This window comes from Geotrypetes seraphini, chromosome 2 (genome assembly GCF_902459505.1).
Source record: "Geotrypetes seraphini chromosome 2, aGeoSer1.1, whole genome shotgun sequence".
Lineage (NCBI taxonomy): Eukaryota > Metazoa > Chordata > Amphibia > Gymnophiona > Dermophiidae > Geotrypetes > Geotrypetes seraphini.
The window spans coordinates 340,867,009-340,880,751 of NC_047085.1; the positions used below are offsets into that span (position 1 = coordinate 340,867,009).

General features: G+C 40.8%; 1 protein-coding gene across 2 annotated transcripts in view; it reads right to left on the bottom strand.

The window, feature by feature from the left end:
* The window catches only part of TPK1 (thiamin pyrophosphokinase 1), a 412,744-nt gene that overhangs the window by 160,210 nt on the left and 238,791 nt on the right, over positions 1-13,743 (bottom strand). For both annotated transcript variants that reach the window (XM_033930308.1, XM_033930309.1), the window contains one exon: positions 9,819-9,914. In XM_033930308.1, the coding sequence (XP_033786199.1) occupies positions 9,819-9,914 (96 nt within the window). The remainder of the gene's footprint in view (positions 1-9,818; positions 9,915-13,743) is intronic.

Consider the following 13,743-nt stretch of genomic DNA (forward strand, 5'->3'; position numbering starts at 1 on the left):
ACGTCTGACTCCATGCGCATTATGATGAAGACCACCGACCATACTAGTAGCCTTCCTCTGCACTGACTCTATCCTGTTTATATCTTTTTGAAGGTGCAGTCTTATACAGGGGCATCAATACCTCCTATTTCCTACTCTCCATTCCTCTCCCTAGACACCCAAGCATCCATCTAGCTTACACTGTCACCTTTTCAACTTGTTTTTCCATTTTAAGATCATCACATACTATCGTACACAAATCCTGCTCCTCTTTTGTACACAAAAGCTCTTCACCCCCTATATTGTCCCCTTGGTTTTTTGCAGCCCAAATGCAGTCCTGCTCCCGGTGCTTCAGCTGTGAACACAGAACAGAAATATTTGTTAAGAAATATAGTCCTTTCATTAACAGCTTCTACATATTTCTCCCCTTCACCTTTGAGTCTCACAATGCCACTTTTGTACTTCTTCCTAGCACTAATATATCTTTAAAAAATGCCTTATTCCTCTGTTTTACCATGTCAGCTGTTTTTCTTCCATTTGCATTTTTGCTTTCCTGACTACTTGACCAGCCTCTCTTAACGTTTCCAGATATTTCTGCCTGTCTTCCTCTTTCCGCGATCTTTATACGTATATTGTACAGAATCAGTCCCTGCACCAATTCTTCAGGCACTCCACTTCTAACCTTTCTTTCCTCCAAGTAAATTCTACAACATGCCACTATCTCTTTGTTTCTTTTTTTTGGCTATAGAACAAGGAGCCTATTTAACAAAGGGTTTCTCCTGTTCTGTGTCTATGGCATAAGTGCTTAGTAGATACAGCTCTAGCAAGGCTATTCTTAAATAAGAATAACTAGACATATTTTTTAAAATTTAAATAAAAACAAGGAGAGTTTTTTTTAATTCAAGGATTGTAGCTTTAGTCTTTGCACTTAAAAGAACTAAAAAAGCATTAAATAAACAACCATGCGTAACCTTTTTCCAGACATTATTAACAACATTAGTCACAACTTGGCTCATGCCATGATCATACTCTAAAGACTATAGAGTCCAATAAGAATTTCCATCTGGTTCCGATTCAGCCTTTTCAGAGATTTAGGCTACTACTGTGGTGAATACATGAAGTTTTACACAACCCAGGAGTCACATATAAAGGTACATTGTACAGCTGAAATGATATATTAATAGCATTAGCTTCTATTTTTACTACCATGGCCAGGATTTTTATGATTCTGCTGTATACCTGTTTGCATGTTAATTAAGGCTTTTCCTCTTCAGAAGGAGGCAAGGCAAACAAAAGCAAAGAAACCTTGCTGAAGCTGCACTGTTTTAATTCTTCACTAGTAATCAGGCTCAAGGCTCTTCAACTAGAAAAAGCTCATCTATTCACATTGATAGGAAATGAATTCCCTTAAAATGTAATTCCTCCCCCTCCCCCCCACATTCTACTAAGCTGCACAGTGGCGTATCTAGCATGTGTGACACCCGGGGCCCATCATTTTTTGGCACCCCCTATCTGTACAAAAAACATGATTTTTAGTAACAAGCTACACGTCGCACATGAGTACCTAGGAAAAGGCATCTTACATATTGCAGTGAGCAGTACATCAATACACCTATTGTAAAACTAAACAAGCCAGACTAGTACAGATCAATCCTACACCGTCAATCCTTCGCCTAATATGGAATATGTCATCACAAACTAACCCCTTCCCCTTTTACAAAACTGTAGTGTGGATTTTAGCCACGGTGTAACAGCTCTGACGCTCATAGAATTCTGAGCATCAGAGCTGCTACCACCACATCTGGCGCTAAAAAATGTTCCACAGTTTTGTAAAAGGGGGGATAAAATAGAAATACATAGACAAAGGTTAAATTGAACCAGCAAGAAGCTGGACTCTGCATACAATGCAATACCACAGAAACAGTGACACATGTCTCCTAAAGCAATAAATAAATAGAAAATTTTTGTTCTACCTTTGTCTTCTCTGGTTTCTGCTTTCCTCATCTTCTTGTTACTCTCTTCCTTCCATCCACTGTCTGCCATCTCTCTGCCTCTGTCTAAATTCTTTTTTACTATTCAGTCCTCAATTTCCCTCTTTCACTGTGTCTACCTATAGCTTGCCACCTCTTTCCCTCACCCCTTCCAGTAACTAACTCTATTCTCTTCCCTCAATCCTGCATGTGCCCTTTTTTTCTTTCTCCTCCCAACTTCCTTCCAGCAACTGCTCCCCCTTTCCCTCACACTTCCATTCAGCAGCTGTCCCTCCTAACCCCCACACTTCCATTCAGTGTCTGTTTCCCTCTCTCTACCCCTTCCATCTACTGTTCACCCTCTATCTCGCCCCTTCCATTCACTGCCCTCTGTGCTCTTTCCATCCAGTGTCCACCCTCTCTCTCTTCCATATGGCATCTTCCTTCTTTCTATGCTCTTTCCATAAACTATCTATCCCGTGCACCTTCTCTCCTTTGTACATGATTGATTTCAACTCTGTCACCTCTCCGTTTTTCTCTCTCTATCACCACCCCCTCCCCTATGCTCTGGCATCTCTCTCTTCTCCTTTCTTTCCTTCCCATCCCAAGGTCTGACATCATCCCTTCCCTGATTCCCGGCATCTCTCTGCTTTCCTTTTCTTCCATCTCTCCCTCCCCCTCCATGTTCTGACATCTCCTCCTTCCTTTCCCCCTTCCTTTTCCCTTAGTCTGGCATACCTTCCTCCTTCCCTCCATGCCCTGGCGTCTCTTCTTCCCTCCAAGCCCTGGCATCTCCTTTCATTCCCTCCAGTTGGGTACAGCAACACTCTCCCCAATTCTCTCCCCCTCTGCTCCCTTTCCTCCTTCTGTCACCCAAGGCCTGGTGTCTTGAACTTCATCGGGAAGCTGCAGCATTCACAATTCACTGCTGTTGCCGGCTTCAGGCCTTCCTCTCTGTCGGGTCCTGTCTTCATGAAAACAGGAAGTAGGCAGGACCCGGCAGAGAGCAAGGCATGAAGCCGGCAATAGCAGCGAATTTTAAACGCTGCTGTTGCCCGAAGAAGATAATGGTGCCAGGCCTTGGAGCACCCGAGGCAGACCGCTTCTCCCCACTCCCAGCCGAACCCCCGCTGACCCTTCTATCTCTCCCCCCCAAGTGAACCCTTCCGACCCTCCCAGCGAGATGACCGAGTAGCAAACCTCCCTCCAGTAGCGTCGGCAGCCGCAGCACGCTAAACAGGCTGCTTCGCAACTTTCTCCTGCCGGTGAAGTGTCACTGATGACGTCATCAGTGACGCGGCAGAGGGAGCGCGATAGGGACCGGGCCGGCTGTGCACCCCCCTAAGGCTGCACCCCCCCCCCTTGGTACGCCATTGAAGCTGCGGTAGAGGTTTCTACCCCAGTCCGGAGCACTAAATGCTCCGATACTGCTCTGACGCTCATAGAATTCATATGAGCATCGGAGCTTTTAGGGGTTCTTTACTAAGGTGCGTTAGCTGTTTTAGCGTGTGCTAAACACTAATGCGTCCATAGACTTATAATTGGTGCATTAGCGTTTAGCGCATGCTAAAACGGCTAACACACTTTAGTAAAAGGACTACTTAGTGCACTGGGCCGCAGTAGAAATCTCTACCACTGCTTAGTAAAAGAGGGCCTATATGTTAGAAAGAACTTTTCTCAGATTTTTTTTTTTATTATTTCTCACTCTAGATATTTATTTAGGGGCCCTTATACCAAATAGTAAAAAAAAAAAAAAATTGTCCTTAGTGCACCCTTAAGTGAGTCTTTCCTGTGTACTAAGGCCATTTTTACTGCTGGGATAAAATGGCCAAACTTCCTATTTTTGTATTAAGGGCCATGTGCTAATAAACATAGTAAACCCACTTTCCAAACTTATGTGAAACTCACTGAAATCTTTAACAGATCTCACACTTTCTTCAGACACAGTCTTTGTCTTCACCATCTCTACCAGGAGACTATTGCATGCTGCTTCTCTCAGGACATTTTTGGGAGGGGCATAATTTCTCTTGCATTTCCCATCACATGCAAAAATTTCAGTTCAACAGCACAGAAAATTCTTCCATTTTATCTACTCCAGGGGTGTCCAACCTGCGGCCTGAGGGCCACATGCGGCCCTGTGAAGTAATTTGTGTGGCCCCCCATCAAGGGTAAAGCAGTCTTTTCCTCTGCTGCCCCTGGGTGTTTACCGTCTTGCCGGCTCCCTCCTATGTCTTGCTGTAGCGTTTGCGCGGCCCCAGAAAAAAATTTTTTCGGCCAATGCGGCCTAGGGAAGCCAAAAAGTTGGAAACCCCTGATCTACTCACTTCCTGTCACCAGAGGTTGCTTACTCACTGGGGGGGGGGGGGGGGAGCCAAAGATACAACTTTTCAACCCAGAAAAATGACTACACATCACCCTTTCTTCTGTTTTCTGAAGATTAATGTAAAATTATGCTTTCTTCTGAAAATAATCTAAACAACTGACAATCCTAACCTCCTGAGTCCTAAGCATATTTCACAGCTCCACTCCCCCCTCCCCCACTCATAGACACAAAGATATGCAACAGTTCATAATCTGGCCCTATTCACAATATACAGAGTTAGTTGTAGGAGAATATCTTTAGGAATGGGACAATTTCTATGGCAGTAGGTCAGTTTAGGGGGTTGGGACAGTTTGCGGGGTGTTCTGTCAATTACAGCTACGGTAGTTTGTGGGAATGGGCTAGTTTACCAGATGATGGGGCAGCTGCAGGGAGGGGGTGGTAGTTGGGGGGGGGGGCAGTGCAGTTCAATTTGTCAAATTGTCCCATAACATCTTCCAGTGTTACAGACATTTGTTTTAGTTTCTCTGACTCATCAACGCTGAATACCATTTCTGGCACTAGCATCTCCCCCCCCCTACCTAGAAGGAAGAAGGATTCCTTGCCTTGGTGGATCATAGAGGCCTTATACTAGACTTCTGCAGCGTAGACCTGAGATTAAGTAATACAGCTGTACAGAAAAGCAAAGCCAGCAGAATGAAATAAAGAGAAAAAGGATATCTAGCCGAAAATACTCTAGTCCACAATAATATTGGCAAGTGGTATAGCGGGAAATAAGCTGGCATGCCTAAGTTCAGTAACACTACTGTGTACAGAGTGACAATATAAGCAAACAAGCTTAACTTAGGCCCCCTTTTACAAAGCCGATTAATGCGGCAGTCTGCGGTAATCTCACTGAAGACAATTGGGAATTAATGGGCTTCCGTGCCATTGCCACACAGCAGCCGCTAGCACGACTTTGCAAAAGAGAGGGTTAAACAGTAGGCTGAAACTTATCTAGAAGAAATAAAAATAGAAATGTGTGAAGGCTCAAAGACAGATTGCAACTTAGGGCTCCTTTTACTAAGGTGCGTTAGGGCTTTAACGCGTGGAATAGCGCGCGCTGAATTGCTGCACACGCTAGACCTTAATGTCACCACTGCGCTAGCGTTAGTTCTAGCCGCGTAGCGCGCGGTAATTTCCTGCGTGTGCTAAAAACGCTAGCGCACCTTCGTAAAAGGAACCCTGAATTACACATTTCCATGGGAACCTCAAAAAGTGAAATTGCTGACTGAAGAACAGCCAGACAAAGCAATAAAAACTGCTTAAGCTGCTTCGGTGTTTCTTTACACACATCCAGGAAAATTCTTACTTCACCACTGAGAAATAGCTTCTCCCTTTTTTGTGTGTGTGTGTGTAATCCAATGATAAAACAATTCTTTATCCAATGATAAAGTTATCATTACAACCAAGATTGATAGCTCCACACATTCTGACTCAACTCTCTCTAAAATAACGTATACATCTTCTAGAACATCCATTTCGAAGTTATTATTGCTTTCTATTTGGTAAGTAACACACCAATGAAAATACTGGTAACTTCACTTCTGGAATGTTTAAGGTCTCCAATAAATATTTTCTTAACATCTTTCAAGGCAAAGTAAAGGGAGAACAAGGAAAATTCAGTAGTTTGCGGTTAAAATGCCTCATATAATTTTCAACATTTTCAGATTTCAAATGTAAATTGGTCAGGTCTTTAGCTATATGAGGAAAGGCTACAGAGGTTGGGGCTCTTCAGCTTGGAAAAGAGACAGTAAAGGGGCAATATGATCGAGGTCTACAAAATCATGAGTAATGTAGAACAGATAAGAGTGAATCAATTTTTCACCCTTTCCAAAAGTACAAAAACCATCCCGTGTCATTCTTTGGTATCTATCTCAACCTCAGCCCTTTTACACCAGCATTCTTCAATGCAAGGCTTAAGGGTCAGTGGCTGTGCCCATTTATACTCTGATTCTTCCCATGTCATTCTCTAAACCAGGGGACACTCAATGAAATTACATAGGGATAATTTAAAAACAAATAGGAGGAAATATTTTTTTACTTAAAAATTGTTATGTTCTAGAGCTCATTGCCAGAGGAGGTGGTTACAGTGATTAGCATAGCTAGGTTTAAGAAAGGTTTTGGACAAGTTATTGGCGGAAAATTTCACGGTCTGCTACTGAGACCTGGATTGGTAGCATGGAATGTTGCTACTATTTTTGCCAGGTACTGTGACCTGGAATGGCCACTGTTGGAAACAGGAGACTGGGCTAGATGGACCATTGGTCTGACCCAGTATGGCTAGTCTTATGTTTGTTCACATGGGTGGAGTTTGTGTGGGGCCCACAATTACAGAATTTATGAAATGCTTGAGAATTTGTGCCAACTCCATGATTGAAATATGTTGTCATGCTATGGTAGAATTTTATAAAGAGAAGCAGGCACCTAATATTTATTATAGAATAGGCTGCATATAGGTGTGTTTTTTGGTGCTTAAAAATAAGCACCCCCTTTATAGAATTACCCTCTGTGTCCAGCCTTCATTTTTTTTCTATAAGGTGGTGTTACCTTAGAGTTAACCTTTGTATTTCTTCTTTTTTAATTTAATGTTAAGCCTTCAAGCCTCCTTTTATATTGTGGTCGTGTTTTAGATTTTGCTGTATTACTGCTTTTTCCATGTTTATTATCTATTTTGATTTGTGATATAAATTTCTGCTTTCATTTCTAGTCAATATATTTTCTTGGCTTAATCTCTTTAAAATGTAATGAATAACAATGAAAACAAAAGTTTCCCTTAAAGTTTTGCCCCTCTCTTTTACTAAGCCCGATTGCGCAGGCCAATATGTTAAATGCTCCGGTGCCCATAGGGATTGAATGGGAGTCAGAGCATTTGCTGCACGGAACTTGCTCCTGTGGTGAAGTAAAAGGGGGGCCTTAGTATCTTAAGTAGTGAGGGGACTTCGTGAAAGCCTGAAGGAAGCATAAAGTCAGAACAAGTCTAATTTTTTTTTTTAAATCCTAAAACCAGCAACAGTGAAATGAACAGATTTTTGTAATGTTGATTAATAAGTTATCAAATTAAATATTGCAGAAAAGGTTAAGGAAAAGCACAGTGAGCAAAATACAATGACGTTTTAAATTCATTAGCTAGCAATGGCTGCAATGGAAAAAATAATTTTATAAAAGGGGGGTAAGAAAGAATATTTTAATAAAGACAAAGGACTAATGCTTCTATAATAAGATTTTCCAGTGTAATAATTCTGTTCATTACACACTCATATAAAATGCTGACTTAAGACTTAGCAATGAGTATTTAATGTTTCCTACCATTATAAAACATCAACAAGAGATGAAACTTTCCATTTGTGATAAAGCAGACATTCAGACACAAATAACTCTTTTGCCTTAGTTCTGATTACATCATGTTTATGCAGATCAAAAATCAGGGAAGCATTCAATAGCTCCCGTCAAACAAAATCACAAAGGTCACAGATGGAAAAGTAACTAATCTAGCAGCACATTATCAAAACCGAAGGCAAGAAAACTGGACATAGTGGTAAAGGAGAAAACCCCAAGAACTGCATAGTATCGGTGCAAAGTGATTATTCTGTGAATCATGTGGAGAAAGAAAGAAGTTCTTCCACCCCCCTGATACAGTCAGAGACCAAGAAGGTGTGACAGAGAGATACGGAAATATTTCTATACAATACAATTTTTTTTTGGTATATTGCCAATACCTCTTCGAAGTTCACAGCGGTTCACAAACAAATATCTAATATTAAGTGCTTGGAAACTTCCCTCTCTGTCCAACAGGTTCACAATCTAGCTAAAACACCTGTATAAAAACAATTATTTTCAATACTAAGAATAACAAAAGAGAAAAAAAGAGACCAATAAATTCTCCATCTTCCTCACCATCTGAACCTTAGTCAGCACATCTAGTTATTCAACTTCTCCCTATTATTTCCTCTCATCTCCTCCCGTTCCACGCTAGCCTTTCCCTAGGTCATTTTCCTGCTTTCAGGAAACATGTCCGCTCCTCAAGAAGCCTAACCTATACCCCACAATTGCCTCTAATTTTAAGCCCATTTCCAATGGCCCTTTCTTCTCCAAGATTCTTTAAAAACTGGTCCTCTCCCAATTAGACAATTCCCTCGAACACATCAACATCCTTCACCGGTATCAATCAGGGTTCTGTCATTTTCATAGCACCGAGATCCTTCCACTAGACCTCAACGACTCTATCTACTCTTCTCTTGATCAATGTTATTCTGTTATTGTCATTTCCTTATACCTTTCCTTGGTGTTCAACTTAGTTATTTCCTTCATCTCTCTTGCCTTAGCTCTTTAGATGCAGATGGCACTATCCTCTTTTGGTTTGCTGACTTTCTTACTGATTGTACTTTCCAACTTTTTCATGAAGAGTCCCTCTCTTCCCGACCTATCCAGTCCTCTCTGGAGTTCCTCAAGGTTCTACTCTTTCCCATACCCTGTTCAATTTATTCCTCTCCACTTTGGTAACTCTCATTCAGGAACAGGGATACACTTCATTTAACACGGCCCGTGTTGGGTCTAGGTTCCAGTGTGTGTTTGTTGTATTACTTGTCAGAGACTGTTTATTTTATATTCGATATACTATTTTTTAATCTTATCTCCTGGTTCCAAGTTCTGGTTCCACTTTGTGTGCTTGTGGACACACCTGTTTTTTTTGTAGAATCTTGATCCTTTGCCTCTGATTTTGGGCTTGCTGCTCTTGCCGTGCACCCTCACAGGGAACTTGTGGATTGTGCTCCTTATTACTCCCTACATTCTTTCTCGTTCTCTCCATTCCTCCGCCTCCAACCTCCTCAGAGTCCCTGCACACCCCTCCTACCAGTTATCCATCTCCAAAGATTTCCTGCTTTAGCTACATAGGTCCCTCTCTTTGGAATTAATTGCCACCCAATATCTGCTCAGAGAACTCCTACTTGAGATTCAAAACATTACTCAAAACTCATCTGCTCTTAGAATCCTTTGGTTCATCCAGCAAACTAACTTCGTCGTCCTCACCTTTTCTCTTTCCCAACTGCATTTTTAATTTTGAAAACCACATAGTCATCTTTGTGGATCTTTTGCTCTATATCAAGCATTAGAAATAAAGTAAACACTACACTGAATTGCTCCTCCTGTCATTTTCACTACTATTAATTCTGGTTCAGTAACAAGAATTCACTTCTCTTTATCTTTTTCACTTCTAACTTTAATGTTAAAAAAATAGTGTTTTATTGATGACAGCAGTGATACTAGAAGCCTAATGAACAAATAATCAGAAAGATTCTGCTTTTCTCTCTGACAAAGGTTCATATAAAGAAGAGACAGCAAGGCAGATGGGAGCAGGAGAGGAAGGTATATAACATCATATAAAACAGCTCAGACCAAACCAGCTAGGTTTGATTGCAAGAAACAAATGTTTGCAGTACATTGTCATAATTGTCCCCAAAGCATGAGACTGCAACGTAAATAAGAATCCATAGATGCATTGTTTTTACCTGAAGGCTTTGGGCTTTTATCTTTTCCTGGAGCAGTTGAAAACACTTTGTGAAGTCGGTAAAATCTTGATCTGGTGTCTCTATCAACTCACATCCCTAAACACCAAAGAAAAGATCCAAAAGGTTGAGAAAACTGTTCAGTTATGTTACTATTCTTCAAGGGACTAAACAGAAACGTTAATTAAAGCAAAATCATGAAAACTAAAGTGTTACTTTTTATTGGACTATGCAGTTCTTGAATAAAACAAGCAAGAGTAGGGAAAAACCCAGGAAGATGACTCTTTGCCTAGTTATATATCTTGTAGAACACCTTTATTCTCTATTCAGAAACCCAACATAGATTCATGTTTCGGCATAAAACATGCATTCTTCAGAATCTCATGTGGTATGTTATACAGCAATAATCAATATTAGCACTTACAGATCTCAGTAAAATAATCAAAATGATATCAATTAACTCTACAGTAGCGTCTTAATAAAAAGTGTGGCTTAAAACTGCTTTTTATGCAGCCATCAAGATATAGTGCTCCTTTCTAACATCAACCCTACCATAGCAAGTATCAATAACTATCACAAAATAGCATTTTTGACCCTTAGGACAGCAGGGTAAAAAAATCCTCACTAATAGGTGGTATTACTAACATCGGAAGTACTCCTCTAGCAATTTTTACAGAAATCTTTGTGCAGGCCGATAACACATGTGCACTTGTTCCTGTATGGGACCTTCTCAGTTCATTATGAACCTGAGGAATACAACTGTAATGCCCTATACAAAGGGATTGCCTTAAAAGAAAAACAAAGACTACAAATTCTCCAAAACACTGCAATAAAAATTATCATGAAAAGGAAAAAAATTGATCATGTAACCCCACTGTTAAAGGAAAATCATTGGTTACCTGTAAACCACAGAATTACTTATAAAATAGCCTTACTGACACATAAAATATTAGTAAATAAAGCCTAAGCATTTTTAGAAATATTTCTAACATCATACACTCCTGTTAAATCTCTTAGATGAGAAAAAAAATCCCTGCTGGTAATTCCCTTGGATAACGTATTTTAGGAACTTCAAGATATTTCTTATGTTATTTTAAGACAACTAAGGGCAAAATCATACTCCAAACAGAGAAGAGGAAAGGCTAAAACAGCTAGTGTTCTTCAGCTTGGAGAAGAGATGGCTCAGAGAAGCTACTAAGTAATAAATTTAAAACAAACTGGAGAAAATATTTCTTCACTCAGTGTGTAATTAAACACTAAAATTCAATGGCAGAGAATGTGGTGAAAGCAGTTAGCTTAGCAGGGTTTGAAAAAATTTGGATAATTTCCTAAAAGAAAAGTCCATAAGCCATTATTAAGATGGACTTGGGAAAATCCACTGCTTATTTCTAGGATAAACAGCATGATTACTGGTTTTACCTGTTGATTATACACATCCAGGAAGGGTGTGTGTGTGTGTGGGGGGGGGGGGGAATATGTATTTAATTAATTATTTGTTGTAATTTTGTTTACCTTTATCATTTATGTTGTTCTTGATTGTTTTTATACTGTATGAAAGAGTGGATGGGGGAGAGGGATATGTACTTATATCATTTGATGGAATTAAGTGCTGTCTATATTGTTAACTGTTGATAATATGATGCACTTTGGGCTCCTTTTATGAAGACCTGGGCCCATATGCTCAAAACTTACCATGCTTTTAATGATCAGCTATCAATGCCCAAAATGGCTAATCGTGGTCTTTTCCATGGTTTGTAACAGCCCATTATAATCAAATAGAAATGGATTACAACAAGCTCATCAATATTAAAATGAGCACTCCAATCGATGCCCAGATGCACAAAATGAAGCACTGTTTTTTCATGCTCCAAAATCTTCAACAGGTTTAGAGATGCCAGTAGTGTTAAAAAAGCCAGCTTTCTCTTTATTTAATGGGCACAGATACCCACTCAGTCCTGCTGCATGGCCCCCCACTGCAAAGCCCCCAATTTTAACGTAGACAAAAAAAAAAGATAAAACCCTGAAGTAGGAAACCTAACAAACAAGCTAGGAATATGAGTAGCATTTCTACTTAAATGACAGTTCCCCCTGCCCCCACCCCCTCTTCTACAGCAGTGGACCTTTTGGTTCTTAGGAACTCAAGTTGGTGGGGGGAGGGCAGTAAAAGATAAAACTGTAAATTGACCTTCTTTGTGATATCATCCATCATGTCACTGTGCACTTTCTTGCCATTCCTCCCTCATATCACAAGAACTGGAGATAACACAACATCAAAACACTGGCAGAGAACCATGTGATTCCAAGAAAGAGGGTGGTGTGACTAGCAGTACCTTGAACCTCTCAAGGTGATTCCCTGCTTGGAGAAAACTGGCACATTCATTTGCAGTTTGTTTATAAGCGGTAAAGAAACTTGTTTTGCTAGTGCCTCTGACTCCTTTACCACTGCTTTTACTGCAAAACTGCAGAAGAAAATTAGCACCAAGACTAGAGAAGGCTCCAAGCTAGAGAACATAAGACCTGCTTTATTGCTGCTCCCCCTCCTCCCAATTTTCTTTGAAAAAAACAAACAAAAATCAACAAAATTATTATTTACCGTATTTTTTGCTCCATAAGACACATTTTGTCCATCCCCAAAAAGGGGGTGGAAAAGGGGGTGCGTCTTATGGAGTGAATATACTTCCCCCGGTGTTCTGCTGCTGCCCCCACCTCCTCCCCCCCGCCATTCTGATGCTGATCGTGGCCCCCTCTTGCCCCCTGCCGCTGCTAGTGCTACTTGCTGCCCTCATACACATTCGCCGTCGCAGGAAAAGAAGAGAAGGGCCGGCGGTGTGCAATCGGGCCCACAAGTCTTGCCCCATCATTTCTGACGTTGGAGAGAAGGTCCAGGCCAGCCAATCATGGAGTTGCAGCAGCAGTGGGTGAGCGGTGGACCAGGGAGGAGGAATCAGCGCGGCAGGGAGGAAGGCAGGTAGGCTTTGGTGCAGGAGGGAGGTAGACTTCAGTGCGGGAGGGAGGAAGGACAAAGGCTGGAAGGCAGTGAGGGGGAGGGGCAAGAACTCAGAACATAGGAAGGAGGGAGGGAATAGAAAGAGACAATTGTTGGGCCAGAGGAAGTAAGGAAGGAAAGAACTATCTAGTGAAACCAGAAATCACCAGACAACAAAGGTAGGATTTCAATTTAGTGATCAAAATTTGTCTGCTGCAGTATATTTGTCTATATTTCTAGGGGGCTGGGTTCAGAGGCACAATTTGGTTCAGAATATTTTTTTCTTGGTTTTTCCTCCTCTAAACCTAGGGTGCGTCTTATGGAGCGAAAAATACAGTATATTTTGTATATATCGCTTATATCCTAAGCAGTTTATAAAAGATCAGCGAGTTTTACAACGGAGGGCAAATGCTGAAACTGACTATCTCAAAGTTGTGTCCCCACCACCAATGGTTAAAAATGGAAACCTACAAATCTGGTGTTGCACAGAGTCTTGAAAATTCTTAAACCATTGCTGCCTGAAAAAGGATTAGCATGAAGAGAGATTTTTGAGGCACAGAAACTGCTACTGAAAGGTCATATTGCTCTCTCATAATCTATGGAAACCTTCTCATGTCTTGCACTAAAACAGCTGCTCAAGTGTAAAATTTCTATGTTGTAAATGGTTGTTGAAGAAACTGAAAAGAACATTAGTGTTACCTATACCATAATGATTCATACTGCCCACCCTCCTGTCTGACTGCAAGAATTCCTCTATAGATTTAATGGATTTTTCAGCCTCAGTGATTTCTAATCTCTTGGTAGGCTGCCTTAACAAGCAGACTTTACCTATTCCGAGTAAGGTTAAGTAAGCTATTCTGAATGTGTGTAAAATAATAGGCTAAAGCTGCCCTTTAAAAAAAAAAACTCTCTAAGTACACATACTGTAACAAGGATCCTTGT